This window comes from Mustela lutreola, chromosome 4, assembly GCF_030435805.1.
Source record: "Mustela lutreola isolate mMusLut2 chromosome 4, mMusLut2.pri, whole genome shotgun sequence".
Taxonomy (NCBI): domain Eukaryota; kingdom Metazoa; phylum Chordata; class Mammalia; order Carnivora; family Mustelidae; genus Mustela; species Mustela lutreola.
Window position 1 is genome coordinate 808,573 of NC_081293.1, and position 15,310 is coordinate 823,882.

The 15,310-nt window shown below is 61.0% G+C and overlaps 1 protein-coding gene across 3 annotated transcripts in view; it reads right to left on the reverse strand.

Annotated features, from left to right (window-relative positions):
* INPP5A (inositol polyphosphate-5-phosphatase A) overlaps positions 1–15,310 on the reverse strand; it is a 159,776-nt gene that overhangs the window by 59,691 nt on the left and 84,775 nt on the right. For all 3 annotated transcript variants that reach the window (XM_059172766.1, XM_059172767.1, XM_059172768.1), the window contains exon 5: positions 1,398–1,461. In XM_059172766.1, coding sequence (XP_059028749.1) covers positions 1,398–1,461 — 64 coding nt within the window. The remainder of the gene's footprint in view (positions 1–1,397; positions 1,462–15,310) is intronic.

The following is a 15,310-nucleotide window of genomic DNA, read 5'->3' on the forward strand; positions in this document are numbered from 1 at the left end:
CCCGCACCTGTGCTGTGGACGGCAGCACCACGTCCGGCATCGGAGCACCACCGAAGCAACACATACGCCGGCCACCAACGTGCTCGTGGCACAGTCACCACCACCGTGTCTGCCCTCATCACCGACATCAGCAACATCACCCTCGTCATCGTCGGGGCCGTGCAGGAGGCTTAGGGAGTCAAATGTACATCTCCTCAGTTTCCGAGAAACCCCGGGCCAGCCGGGTGTGTCAAGACTGATCTGATCTAGTGACACAATGTGCAGGGGAACGGTGACTCTCAGGAAGGGAGAAGTTCAGGGGCCCGGCTACGTGCCAGAGCTCGGAGGAGCGGAACCCCGTTCTGCTTCCAGCTCTGCCTGGGGCACGCGGGGCCTGGAGACCTCGCCTCTGCCCACTCTCGCCCACAGTCCCGCTGCTGGAGAACACAGCCCGGGCACCCAGTGTCTAGTAACATCGCGGGGACAATGGCCTCTGGCCCGTCTCCCGCCAAGTTTGCAAGGCTACCCCAGCAAGTTCCTCTGTGGGAAAGCCACAGGCTTGGGTTCCAAACTGCGCAAAGAGCCCTCAGGGAATAGGGCCAATGCAAAATCATCCTGCTGGCTGGGATCCTGTTCCTAACGTCGATGAAATCACTGCCCAAGCAACTTAGGGACGACTCTGCATCTCCCTTCCAGAAGAGGCAATCGGTCTCCTAAGTGAGCGGAGATAATGAATCTGAGCAACTGACATAATTAGTCGCTCTCCACGGTTATTACAACTTCAGTGACACCTCGGACTAATGGGATCTGCCTCCGGGGCCGAGCTGGAGGCCGAGGACTCACGTGTGGCGTGAAGAGAGGGCGCTGCCCCAACGCCCCAGCAGAGCAGGACGACACGGGGGCTGCTGGGCTCTGGGCTGCCGGGCTCCCGTGTGTGGGGACCTGGGGACCAAGGCCGGCTTTAGGAGCCCAGGAGCCCCGCACAGCCCACGTGCCGGCCCGAGAGCGCAGGGTGGTTGTCCCTCCAGTACTGCCGGCTCGTGTAAGAGACGCCGACCGCCCAAGCAGGCTTTCATTTTCTCCATTTGATTCGGACACAAGGCCGTTCCTTCCTCCCTACATGGGTCCGCAGGAGATCCGGCGTCACTGGCCGGCCCTGCCCTGGGAGCAGGAGGGGCGCGGACCGGGGGCTGGGGGTCCAGGGCAGGGTCTGGAGTGTGATCCAGGTTAGGGGAGGGGGTCTGGGGCAGGAGTCAGGGGCAGGGGTCCAGGGCAGGGGTCTGAGGCAGAAATGCCATGTGGATTCCAGGGGACCAGAGCACCAGGTTTGCACAGGAGGCCCCTGGTCAGCGACTGTGCCCCCCACACAGGGACGCTGGGCGGGGGAGCCCAGCCAGGGAATCCCGGAAGAGTCTTACCTTTAAAGTCAAACTGGTAGATGTTTTTTAAGGATTCATGAAGAAAATAAAAGCTTCCTAATGCCTGCAGAGCAAAAAGAGAAACCGCGTAAGAGCAGAACAGCTTGAAGCAGGCTCAAGTACTGACTCAAGCCCTTGTGCACGAGGACAGAGCTGCCTCCCCAGGCCCACCCTCCCCCGGCCGCAGGGATGAGACGTCAGTCACACTCAGCGGCACACACAAGGCCCCTCCCCCGACACGGGCGCCCACTCGAGCGCGGTCTCCTCGGCGGGAGGCTCCCCGGGCCCGCGGGAAGGGCTCTGACCCTAGCGCCGTCCTCACTGTGTGCGGCACCCACCCGGGGCTCCCGGCAGCTACGCCCGCACCGGCCTCCTCGGCCCCCTGTCCTCCCTCCGCGGAACTGCCACCCACTCCCCACAGCCACCGGACCAGCGGTCCAGTCCTGTTCTGGACCCCAAACTGCAGAGGCCAGGCCGGGGTGCGGTGACCACCAACGGAGGCCGCATGGGACACCTGACCTTAAAGCAACCTGTTTCTCTGAAATTCAAACTTGGGGTCTTGTATGTGCCTGTGCACACATATATGGACACGTGTATTCCTCTGTGAGGCTGTGTACCCTGTGTGCGCGAGCATATGTGTGTACAGATGCAGGCCTGTGCCGACATACCCATATGCATGTAACACACATGTGTGTCCACATGGCTGCTCACGCCCGTGTGGACGTACATGTGAATGTCCATGTTTCACGTGTGTGCATGCACATTTACACACACACATGTATACACACAGAGTGTGTAACCCTGTACACGTGCACAGACACATACGTGTCCCTGTACCCACGTTTTACTCCTCGGCTGACCCCGGCCACCCAACAAGGTTCCTGGGGAGAGGGGCTGCGGCGGGGGCCGCTCTGCAGACTTGAGTCCCCGACAGGCTGTGCGGCTCCCAGAAGGCGCCAGGGGGTGAACGTGGCAAACCTTCAAGTCCCCTCGCCAGGCGTGATCGCGCCGACACGACATCACGAAGCTTACAAAAGGATCCAGAAAAGAGACTGTAATTCACAGAGCCGGACACCCGTCACCGGCTCTAATGGACACTTAAGTCAAAGTTGAAGCTAACTTTCTCCCTGGTTAACCTGCTGGGTCGGTACATTCGGGCCACGCTTCGGTCACAGGACACAGCGATGTCCGCACAGAAGCGCCCAGGCCCGAAGACGGGAGCCTGGTACTCGCCGATCCTCTCGGTGCTCGTCTCGTCTGAGAATACGGACTGGTTGCCTGTTTTACTGAAAACAATTAAAATACTTTCTACGCATTTATAAACCTGACTGTCAAGGGCGGTAATTAATTCTCCATCAGTGACAGGCAACCCGGTCGATGCCGTACTTTTGCCAGAAGAGCAAATGCAAGGTGGGGGCCCTGCCCTGCCCGCATGGGGCCAGCCTTGAGGCATGGCCTGATGTGCAGCGTGCGTGGTGGGGAGCCGGCGTCTCCCCGCACAGAGCCGGGCCCCTGGCGCTCTGCAGCACAGGTCGGGGTGGACCAGGAACCGACACCCCAGCTCCTGTGCTCCGTGGAATGTGGCAGACAACGTGTCTCTGAGACTGGCTGTGGCCTGACGCTCGCCGCCGCCATCCACCTGGGCGGAGAAGAGGGAGCCCTCCACAAACAGGCTCCTGCGGAGCAGCCTGCGCAGGGCTGCGGTGGCCGGGGCTGGGGCAGGAGCCAACCGGGAAGCAACACGAGGCAGCTGGTTAGAAAGGCCCCCATCGCTTTTCATTTGCAAACAAATCAGAGGGCCAGTAACTTATCATCCCTGCAATTAGGTTAGCAGCCAAAGTACGCATCGTCAGCCTGGGCCTGCGTCCGGCTTGCTCTTCCAGAAAACTAACGCTCAAGCCAGAGCAACAGCAGTGAGGGGCTCTCGGGGACACGTTCTGCAGACACCACGGAACGCATCTGAGCGTGACGCCGAGGGTAACAGTGCCCTATGTCCTCATCCGTGTTGGTGGCCACCTTCCAACAGCCTCTGGAAAGCCCCAGGGCCAGACCCACACCCGCCTCTCCTGGGGGGGGGGGTGGTCCTGCCTCTCCCAAGGGACGGGGCTGGATGTGGGGGTGGGGAGGGCCCGGGAAGCCAGCTGCAGGGTCGGGGGGGGGGGGGTCCCAGCCTAGTGCAGCTTGGGAGGTCCGACCCGCCCCGGAGGGCAGCTGCACTGCACAGGTGCCACGGGGGCCTCCGGAGTCTCTGCTCCTCCAGGACGGCACACTGTGCTGTCTCTACAGAAAAAGTGTCTGCAACTTGTTAGTTTTTAAAAATAAAAAAAAAAAAGTGGGCACCTGAGTGGCCCAATCGGGAAGCATCTGCCTTCAGCTCAGGTCACGATCCCGGGGTCCTGGGATCGAGTCCCGCATTGGGCTTCCTGCTCGGTGGGGAGCCTGCTTCTCCCTCCGCCCTTCCCCAACTTGTGTGCTCGCTTTCTCTCAAATCAACCAATCAATCAATCAATAAAATATGTTTTAAAAGCAGAAAAAATAAATAGATCTAAGAACAGGAGAAAGAATTTCATGAGATATCGTCAGTAAGTTTATAACAAATTCGAGAAACTTAGTTGTTCTAAGTTAGAACTATCAGACTTGAATGAATGATGGCTGGAGAGTGTGATGAAGCCCCTGGACCTGGGCCCACTCTGTCCCATCACGGGCAGGCAGCGTGGAGGACACAGTGGGACGCCGCGGCCTCCCCCGTGCGGTGGGGCGCGCACCGAGCAGGAGAAGCTCCTGGGGGACGGCGGTGCACACACGCCGTCTGAGCTCCAGGCTGAGACCAGAGAGCGGCTTCACGTGCACATCCCGAGACACACACCGGACAGGCAGGCGGCCCCGAGTGCCGCTCTGGACGCCGATCCCTTGTCCAGATCCGCAGCGACCCCTGTGCACGGGGACACACGTAACGAGACGGGCTTGTGCTACAACTCCCCACAGCTCACGCACACGGGACACGCACGGGACACGCGGCGCTCACTCGGGGCCCCGGAGCCCGCAGGAGGCGACACTGTGTGCGGCGGCATCCCAGACCCTGACAACCGGATGCTTCGCTATGTGGAGGTGGGTCAGCCTCCTGGATGGCGGCCTGTGCCACAGGGAAACGCCACAGGCACAACAGGCGGGCCTCGCAAGGCTGAGAAAGGAGGCTCCTAAAACTTCACAAAAAGCTAACCAAAGCGGCTGAAAACAAAAAAAGGTGGCGTTATTAAGATTATACCAAAACAGGAATAAAACCGTAAATACAAAATTCAGAGCAGGGATCACCTGGGGGATGGGGTGGGGCAGGGGCACGCAGGCGCTGCGGTGACCTGGGGACTCCGGAGGGTCTGCTGTGCCCTGCAGGCCTGAACCACCGGCCTCGCCCCGCGGGTCTCTCCTCTGCGTCCCGGTGTCAGTGCAGGTGCCGTCAGCCCGCTCGACGACCCTCCCGCCGCTGGCGCCTCACGCACGCTGGGGCCGCACCCCACCCCTGCACCATGGCTGGGCTCAGGCGGCCGCGGTCTCTGCCGCTCGGGTAGGAAGCTCCCGGCTGGCGTTCTTATCACCTCGGAGTCCCCAGCTCAGCACCTGGCACACACCAGGCAACCAACAACACCTGGTCAAAGAGAGGGACACAGTGACATGCCTGAGGACAGACGGGTCAGCAGTTCAGGACCCAGCACACAGGACTGCCGACTCCGGGCCAGGGGACAAGCCAACACATCGCTTCCGCCACATGGCTGCAAAAATCACGCTTTCTACCAACAAGGGGCACTGGCCTCTTGCGAGCCTGCCCACGCTCCCGGCTTTACAACAATTTAGTAGACGCAGCAAGAAATCAGGGTGAAACCACTGTGACACTCAGTAGATTACAAACAATAATAAATGAAATGAAGCTTTCATTTAAATCAGCGCAGAGCCTCATTGATCTGTCCCCGTGTAAGGAACTTGCCGGTAGCCCGTCGAATCGGATGACGCAGCCTCACCCGGCAGGCAGCCCGTGGGAAACGCCGTCACATCACGGTCACCAGCACGGCCCTCTCCCAAGGCGGCTCTGTAACCCGCTAAGATGAGAGCCCACGTAGGTACAAAGCCCCGACTTTCCCACTTCAGCTCCGGGGGCTAACCGTGAGCTGATGGCACAAGGTCCCCCCGTCTGACACTCACCACGGCCCTCCCCAAGCGGTGCTGGCTTGAGAGACGCACGGGTAATTCCATTTTGTCTGCTGTCCCACAGCCAGCAGAAGTTAATTAAATTGGTTGTCCATTGTGCTCATCTCCTTACAAAGTTAATGCTATTCTGCTCCTGAATTAAAGAGCATTTCATAAAGCCTGCGCGGTGGGGGCCGGCGTGCTGTGTGTGCACCAGGGACCAGGGTGCTGAGCCCTGTCACAGTCCCTGCTTGTAGTGTCCCCAATTAGGCCATCTCGCGAGGGGCCGGGCGAAACACGCGTCGACCTGATGGGGCGGGCGAGCGCTCCACGCGACCTCCCGTGCGGCTACGACACACCCCCAGGTTAGGGCGCCTGTTAACGTCTCCTATCACCGCAGTGAGGAGCGACTCACACGTAACGAGACGGCCTTCAGCAACAGCCCGGTGGACGGGCTGCCCGGCGAGGGCGCCGCACGAGGGCACAGAAGCCAGAGTGAGGGTCACGCCAGACCCCCGCAGGCAAGGGACACCTGGCAGCACAGCTGACCCGGGAGGCAAGGTCAGCAGCCGGCACAGCGAGCAGCCGCCACAGGACTCCCGCACCCACTTGAGCACCCAGTCCCTGAGCAGATGGTCTCCGGCACCTTCTCCACGGTCTTGGGCACCTGAAAGGTCCCGAGGAGAAATGGCCTGAAGCACGGGGGCAGTGACAGGGCAGTGACAGGTGCTTCACACAAAGGCCAGCTCCTGACCACAGGGGCTCCGTCCACGGGAAGGCCTCACACAGCAGCGTGAGTGTGCGGGCTGCCCAGGACAAGGCCAGGGAGGCAGGGCACACGCCTGACATGGGGTCTCTGGAGAGAAGGGGTCCAGCTCGAAATGGCTGTAAGACCCCCCAGCAGACACCAGCAGATGGCTGGATGCTCGGGCCTGGGGTCCGGGACAGAGGTCTGGGAGCAGATGAAAGGCAGAGAGCACGTGACATGGGGCGGTCGATGCCACAGATGCTCAGCTTGCCGAGGAGGGACGAGAGGGGTGGCGAGTGGACCCAGGACCGCTATTAGGGAGGGGCTGGGAACAGATGAAAGAGCCAACACAGAAACGGCCAGAAGCTGGGGTCAGTGAGGACTGAGGACCAGGGGGCAGTCGTGGGGACAGGGAGAGATCAGTGGGGACAGGATGTGGACAGAGTGGTCAGCGTGGGCACCAGCAGCAGGTGCCGTCTCAGAGGTACGGGGGGAGGAGGCAGCAGCCACAAGGCCAGGTGTGCCGGCGCACGGAGTGCACGGGGACTGACCCCCGCCTCCGCACTCGGAGTTCGGAGGTGATGTGCGTGGCCTCATCTGGACGGGTGACATGGAAGGAGTTCTGGCTCTCGAGGTTCCTCTTCTCACAGGTGGGAGACGGGGGGCCCAGCCCTCAGCCGTGGGAGCTGCAATGTCCCGGGGTGAGAGCAGCGGAGAGCGGCTGCAGGGGACGTGGGAGAGCCCGTCACATCCCGCCCGTCCTCCCTGCTGCCCGCACCCGGCGGGCCGTGCAGACGCGACGCGCCGCCCGCTCCGGACACAGGAAGGGCGCTCCGATGTCACACGCTGACCTCCCTTCACTGGCTAATCCTGCCGCCTCTCCCGACGGAACAGCTCTCACATGCTCCTGCCCACGCCACGCGGGAAAAGCCAGCCGGGTCCTCACGCGGTCTCTTCTGGAAGGACAGTGGATGGGCGGCAACAGAGCTGCACCGTGAGCCCCTGCGACGCCACGAGCACCCCGGGTGCACTTCAGTTCACCTCACCTCCGCACTTCTCTCTCAAAATGAGATTCGTTTGCAATATGGATACATTTCTCGATAATACGTAGTTTGGAAACTGAAAGTTTCAATAACGAGCAAAGAAAAACATCAGTGCTAAAAGAACCAACTTTAATTACAAAATTTATTAGGTCATTTTTTTCATGTCTAAGTGATTAGAAATATAATCAATAAACTTTTATGCCAATTAAGTTACAGGGAGCATTTGCATCATAATCAAACCAGCTCGGACTTTTATCTTTTCTCTTCCAGAAATCATTAGCTTTGCAATTATAATTTCATCCTTACAAGCATTCTGGAGAAATCGGTGACGTGCATTAGGGACAGAGCGTAATTACAGTCAGATGCACTTTAAGACTCAAACACAAGCTGTTTACAAAATACCTTCTGCCATTAGGGAAGCTTGGGGCATATAAAAGGCTACTAAAAAGACTTAATTGATTTTTAAATTTCAATTATATTGCAAACGCCATCTACTTCTGTTTCAAATCATTTAACGCGGCCCCTATGGCACAGATATACTGACCAGCTGTGCTCCGCGGAGACCGCGCCGTCCCGCCGGGCCGAGGCCTCCAGCCTCACAGGCCTCACACCTTTCCGGCCCTCCACGGCCCTCCACGTCACAGAGCCCTGGGAGCACGGATCCCGCAGAGTCGTGCCGTGCTGGCCGACTGGCGACCCCTCCCTTCCCTGCGCTCCGGGCCCGCCTGGGTCTCCGTCTCCTCAGGCTGCTCTGGGCTCCCTCCTGCGGGCCTGCTGCCTCCTGTGCGGGTCTCACAGCTCCGTATGAATCCACATGCGCACGCACGCGTTCCCAGTGGGCATTTGGGTGGGAGGCAGAACTCAGGGTGGCGGTCACCCTCCCTGGCCTCCAGGGCTGCCGCGTCCGCCGTCGACCTGCCATCAATCTTGCTTCCCCCTCCCCGTCACAGCCTGTACAAGTCCTGTGCGTCTCTGGTGGTGCCCAGGGCTCTCCCGTCTTTCTGGGCCATCAGGGCTCTTGATCTGTGTGTTGAGACCTTTCACACACTGGAAAACTGTCACTTATTATCTCTTCAAAAATGACAGCTTGAAACAAACCAGACTTCTGGTTCATCTCTCGGGTGCGACCTCCATGTGTCAGGCCTTGCTCTCCGCGTCCAGTCACCGCGCACCATCCGTCTGTCTCCGCTCGTTTTAGTGCTTCTTCCTGGCCCACGTGTGGCTCACAGCTTAGCGTCTAGCTCGCCCTTCCGCACCGTGGGGCTAAGTGTCCAGCTCTCTGCACACGAAGGTCACGAGGGACAAGAGTACCAGTGTCCGTCAGAGAAGCCGCTGGCACACGGGGCTGTCCCATGTCCCTCCCCGGGTTAGGATCGGCTCTCAATGAGTCACCGTGTTTACTCTGTCTCCCTCTGGATCGACATACGTGGCCCTGATGGTCACTCCGTCTTCCGACACTGGGTCCTCTCCTGGCTGAGCAGGTCCTGGGGCCAGGGCGTGGGGCTCCCCACCCCGGCGATGGTCTCTTCCTGGTCTGGGGGCCTCTGTCAGTCCCGGGACTGCTGCATACGTGGCACAGAACGACAATCGTGGATCCCAGGGTCACTCAGAGTAGCCAGGACGGGGATAACAGCTCCATGGTAATGAGCATTCCGAACAGGTGATGCCTCACCTGCTTCCTCTTGCCCCCAAAGCCCTTAGCGCACCACAGGAGGAGAAGACGGCTTCCCAGGGGCCCGGGCTGACGCTAGACAGAAAGGCATAGGCGGGAGGGGTCTGCCAGCCACCAGAGGCTTTCTGCTTCCACGGAAGGGAGGCCGAAGCCTCCGTGTTCAAACACTGTTCAGTGCCCTCCCTGGGTGAGTCTGCTGCCCCTCCCTTGGCCAGGCAGAGGCCTTGACACGCCAAGAGACCTAACTGAGCCCCAGCCACCGTGGGCCCCTATGGCCCCCCCAGTAGAGGTGGGTGAGGGGCCGGACGGAGCACCCCCCACCCTTCACATCGGGGGCGGCCAGCCGGCCACTCACGTGTCCCACGGTCTGAAAGATAGAGCTCTTCTCCCTCCCTCTCCTCTGAGGCCAAATCACGGAGGCTCTTACGGGAAAAGCTACCCCCCACTAATGGCCTTGATATAAATTAGGCCTGCGGACAAAGCCCGTGGAGCCGTGACGCCCACCCCAGCCCGTGTGCACGTCCTCCGCTGGTGCTGCTGCCTGGCCAGGGAAAGAGCCGTTCCTTTCCTTACAACAGGAGAGGAGAAACCAGGGTCTCCTCGGGACAGTGAGTCCAATGGCAGGCGTGGTGTCCGGAAGAAGAGGGGCACGCTGGCATGTGTGTCCGCTCTAAGGGGAATCTGCACGAAGAGCCACCCACGGCTGGGGACACGCCTGATGGAACCCTCTAGAAGGCCAGGGAGTCCAGAAAGGACGTGAGTCATACACAGCTGCCAGGGTGAGGTCCCTCCCCGCACGGCCGTCTTCACGGACCACAGACCCACAGCACTGAGCTGTGCTGGGGGGAAAGACGCCAGCCAGGCGGGCCGGACACAACCCCACAGGCTGGGCCGGCAGGGGACACGGAGGCTCCATGGCCCAGGGCCAGCAGAAGACAGATGAGAGAGGAGCGGGGTTTTCCAGGAAGGATTCGTGAGCCAGGGGAATAGCTGACGGAGGTCCAGAGACCCAGCAGGGGTCAGGGGTCAGGGCCGCAGAGGCGGCAGGCACCATGGGACAGAAACGGGGGCTCAGCACAAGCGCTGGGCTGTGCAGACAGGAGCGGGGGCCCGGCTCTCGGGGACACGGAGGGCAGAGCTTCCTGTGCAGGAAGGAGCCACATGTGGTTCACCACACGCAGGGGGCCACGTTGGGAACCACACCTGACGAGGAGTAGGGCAGGGGTTGGAGCCAGACCCGGGTGAAAGAGGCAACACCGCCGTGCGCAGCAGGCCCACGGAGAGCACAGGGAGGAGACAGCACCAGGCCAAAGACCCCAGATCCTAATCTCCCTGTCCCGACTGTCCCAGTGCTGGAGGCCCACAGCCGTGTGCTGGCCACTCCGGATGCCGGCCACATGGGCCGGGCCGCACGCCTCACGCTGCTGGAGTCCCGGCCCAGCAACATTGCTCTCCTGCAGCCCAGCAGCATCGGAGAGCACAGGCCGCTCGCTGTCCCCCGGCTTCCATGGAAAAGGCCAAGCCAGACCGGCACGGCCATCTGTCCCCCAGAGTCGCCTCCTTCCTACTTCACAGGACAGGGGTCACTAAGGCTCCCTCTCGCTCTCTGTGGAGATGTGCTGGCAGGCCTAGAAGTACAAGGTCAATAAAAAATTCAAGTCCATTCCCCTCTCGTCCACCCGCGAGGGCAGCAGAGGGGCAGCCCCGGGAACTCAGCTCCTGCTCCTGCACTCGCCAGATGCCACCGCCCAGGACCGCGCGCCTCGGGCTCCCCGGCCGCCACCCGGGCGATCGCGGTCAGGTGTGCAGAGCGACCCAGCTGCCCTGGAAAAGGGAGTCGTGCTGGGGACGCTTCGGAGCCCGGCCGTCCTGAAAGGACTAACGGACATCGCCAAGGCCCGGGGAGCACGGAGCTGCTGGAAGAAGGAAAGGGACACGACGCTGCGAAGTCTCGGGGAAGAGGAACGGCGGGGCCCGGCGCAGACCCGCGTTCCAGTCGAGGAGCAGCCCCAGCAGGTTTCCATTCTCCCGAACGTGTCTGAATTGAATCTCCAGTCGCCACGCACAATGAGGCTGTTGTGGACGGCGATCAGGAATTTCATCGTGCCCCACTGAGCGATAAAATCGATCACCTCAGCTTTTATCCTGTCAGCTCCACGGACTCAGCGGTCTGAGGGGGAGAGACCGAACGCGCCGCGACAGGAGCCAGGAGGGCTGCCGGCCACGCGCCCCCCGCGGTCCGGCCACTCACGGGCACGCTCTGCCCGTCCGGCTGGGAGGCTGAGGGGAGCCCCGGAGAGGCCGAAAGGCGAGCTCCCGTGTCGCTCCGAGGAAGGGCCTGGCCATGTGTAAGCCCGGGATGTGCCTCTGGAATTTTTCAGGAGTGAAGTGAGGCGTGGCCGGGCCCCCACCTCCTGCTCCCGGTGCACGGCCGCCCCGAAGGGCCCACCGACGCCAGTGCATTAGGAAAACAGAAAAATTTTGTTTGATGATACCTAGAAATAAGGAAAAATAACAAACACTTACAGAAGTTACACCTGAAAAATGTGCACTCCAACTTCTGCTCAATGTACTTAGCGAAAAGGTCAACGCTCGGAATTTGCTGCATAAATACACATCGGTCCAGCAGACGCGTCGCCGGAGAGCCGGTGCATGGCAGCGAATGAATGAGCCGCGGGCGCTTCCCAAACCCCATTATTCCCCTCCTCCAGGAGCCCGAGATGCATGTCCCCGCATGCCGCCAGTTCATTACCGAGAAATGCCATCCCTCTTCCGGCCCTCGCTGGGCGGCACGCGGCCCCTCGAGGACCCTTAATGTTTAATTCCCCATCATCCGCTCCGCTGAACAGCTTAATCTCTGCTCGTGTGATCAATACTGTATCAGTGTAAATTAAAATGACAATTTTAAAGTAATTAAGCCTGTTAATGCTCGATTCAAATGTCATTATTTGCACAAGGGATTGAGGAGAAATTACACGGCGTCCGAGGTGACAGGAAGAGCTCTGTGTCTCCGTGCTACTGTTGCGCGGGGCCACGCGGGGCCACCGGAGGCTTTAGCAAAGCGGATTAGCTTCTGCCTTGCCCCGCCAGGGCACCTATCCAATTTCTAAAGAGGATAACGCAATTTGATAAATTTAATTCCAGCTACAAACTCGGTTACCGGGATAACACATGAAAACGGGGAGACTCGGAAAGAGGCCCACATTTCTAAAAATACACTCAGCTCCGGAAGGACGTACGACCGTTACAGTCTGATTCGATTTGCTCTCTCTCTTTCGAAAACCCTTTAAATAATTACGGTGGCTGGAAGAACAGCCGATATTCATTAAACAGCCCCGCGCTAACCCGAGGGGGCCTGTGGCTCAGCCGCCACGGCTCGCCGTGGCAACGCCTGCCATGCGGAGCCAGAGACGCGCACCGTCAGACCGCTGCATCCCTGGGTCTCCCAGACAGACCCTAACCCAGCACGACCTCAGCCTTGGCAGCTCCGGTGGGTCTGGCCCCAGCTGCGAAAGCCGGGTCGGCAGTTGTGTTCCAAGCTGCAGGGCTGGGGGAGAAGGGGAGAGAAAGACAAGGAAGCGTCCATCGATGGCCCGGACCCTCCTGTGACCCAGGCGCCGCCGCTGGACACGGGGCTGTCAGGCCGTGGGAGGGGCACTCCCTCCCAGGTGCCCGTCACCTGAGCCCCTTGCACGGGGCACACGCTGCAGACGGTCTGCACCATGGCACGCGTGGGACCGAGGGGCAGCAGCAGTGGGGGCAGCAGGACCTCGTCCATTAGATGTGCAATAAAAATTGACAACCCAACATTAATTTCAAGATGAAGAGCAAAGTGTAACAATTTCCGTTTGAAAGATGTTTCAGGTTGTGTGGCCAATCCTTCGGGGTCTTCTGGACCATGGGAGACCTCATCCCCCTGCAGAAGGCCCGAGGGCGCAGGACAGCCGCCCCAAGGGCCGGAGCCCAACAGCCTCCTCCTGACTTGCTCTGGGGGACTTGCTCTCAGTTTTCAGAATGCTTCTGTGGCACAGATGTCATGTCTCCTGCAGAGGAGGGCGGCTGGGGGCCGGCAGGGCTGCCCGCGTCACGTGCGCACGAGTAGGCTGTCCCCGCTGCCCCTCCCCAGTGTAGCCAAGTCCATGCCCCGGAGACGGCACCAGCAGCAGCGCGTCCAGGCTACAGGTCAGGGGGCCGACGGCACCTCCGGGCCCTGGAGACGACACGTGCGTGAGGGTCAGCCACGTCCCACGCTCACAGACCGGCGACGAGACAGGACCGACGCTGTGTTAACGGCTCATCACAACGCGGCGGAGAACAGGGACCAAAACCAGACACACGTGGCCAGGGAAGGACATGGTCGTGATGCTCCGCTCTCCCAGTGAGGCAAGAAATCCCAAATCCCGACAGCAGTTTTCTTGGTAATAATTAAAAATCAGATCTTCTCCTAAAAGGTGACAGACACGAAACGGGGGGAAACGCGGACTAAGCTGACTGGGCCGAGGCGGTTTTCCCGCGTTCTGGAGATGCAGGTCCCCTCAGGACGTGAGCTCTCTGGGCGGATGTGTCCCAGGTGACAGGACACCAGGGTCTGCTTTGTCAGCCCTTCTGGGAAAACACTGGAAAATGTACAACGAACACTGCAGTGTCTACACCCAGCTTTCCGTTTCCTCCTGTCCGAGGGGCTGGCGTTCATGGGGCCATTGTGGGGACTCACGGGAGGCCACGTGGCCTCGAAGCACTGGCCGCCACCACCTGGGGGAGCTGTAGGCAGAGACTGGGCACTGGGGCTGTGGGGCCCTTGACCAGCACCAGCCTGAGAGCGACGGCCCCCACCCCACAGACAGGGGCGCAGACCCGCGCGGGCACCAGCACTGGCCCCGTGAGTCGGTGCGTCCCCCTTCACCGACACGGGTATTTCACGCAGCAAACAGGAAGCAGCACAGCCTGGGGGCCCGCGTAGCAAATCCAAACGGGATGTGGTCCAGACAGATCACCTGTCGGGCTTGTCCCTGTAGATGGAAATCCCGCAGCCACTAAGTCTTTGCACGAGTGGGCACTGGATTCAGCAGGACGCCCTGCACAGGCCAGCAGCGCCCAGGACCGAGTGCCAGTGACAGGGGCCAAATGCATCCGTGTGCGAGCGGTGGGGAGAGGGGGGCCATGAGCGAAGCCAGCCCAGAGGGCCCAGAGCCCCGCCGACCCTGCCCTCGACTGTCCACCCGACGGCTGGCCAGGGCGTCCATCGATCTGAGGGTAACTGGTCAGTGCCGTCCCCGGAGAAGGCCTCGCCAGGCGTTGTTGCCGGCCTCCGAGCCCAGGACGTCAAGCCCCTGTCTCCTCCCTGGGCCCTGGGACTCCCCCTCGGGACCTGCCTCCTGGCCACCAGGTCTGTCCGAGCACGGGGCAGCCTGGGCTTCTGGGAAAACCCGCGTGCAGGATGCCCCTCTCGTCCCCGCTGGGCAGCGAACACACATCTGCGGGGAAGCCCAGGCTGGTGCGAGCAGAGGCGAGAGCACCGAGGAGCCGGCGGGCGCCCGGAGGGAGACGCTGCTCGAGGCCAAGCGAGCGGGACAAGCCAGACCGTGAATCACCACGACTATTTTGTTATGTTCGCTGCTCCACTGATTTTCTGTCAAAAAATGCTAACGAGCAGGAAAGTCCTTAAGAGCGTCACAATTTTTCAGTTTGTCCAGCGGCACATTTCGTATTTGTTTCTTGGGCCGCGCGACACGGCTCTCCATCACCCTGTCGGCATCTGATGGATCAGCCGGCCACGGGGCGCCGGTGCGGGATTCCCACGGGGAGGCCAGACACGCTCAGAGGAAGGGGCCACTTGGACGGGCAGGGGACCCCCAGGCTCGTGCTGCCTGGGCCCCGTGGGAGCCGCACTGGCCAGAAGGAGGGGAGCCAGCTGCCCCGGCCACCATGCTCAGAATGACCTGGCCGGGCCCCGGGAAAAGGATAAGGGACCGCCCCATGCTCGGAGGCCCTTCACCAGGGGTGCCCGGCAGTCCTGCCGCGACACCGGCACAGGCAGGCGTCTCGGAAGGGGGGCAGCCTGGGACAGCAGGGCAGCTGCGCGACCCGCCTGTGGGGGTGAGGGAGCCCTGCCCGCAGTGTCCCTGCCCCTTCCCTGACTGTTCCCGCACCCTGCAGACCCCATGCCCACTGCTCACGAGAGAAGGCCATGGCATGCGGCCATGTGCACAGACAGGTAGAGGAGCAGGTCAGGACGCTCATGGGACTGTCCGTGGAACAGAGTGGGTGCCCC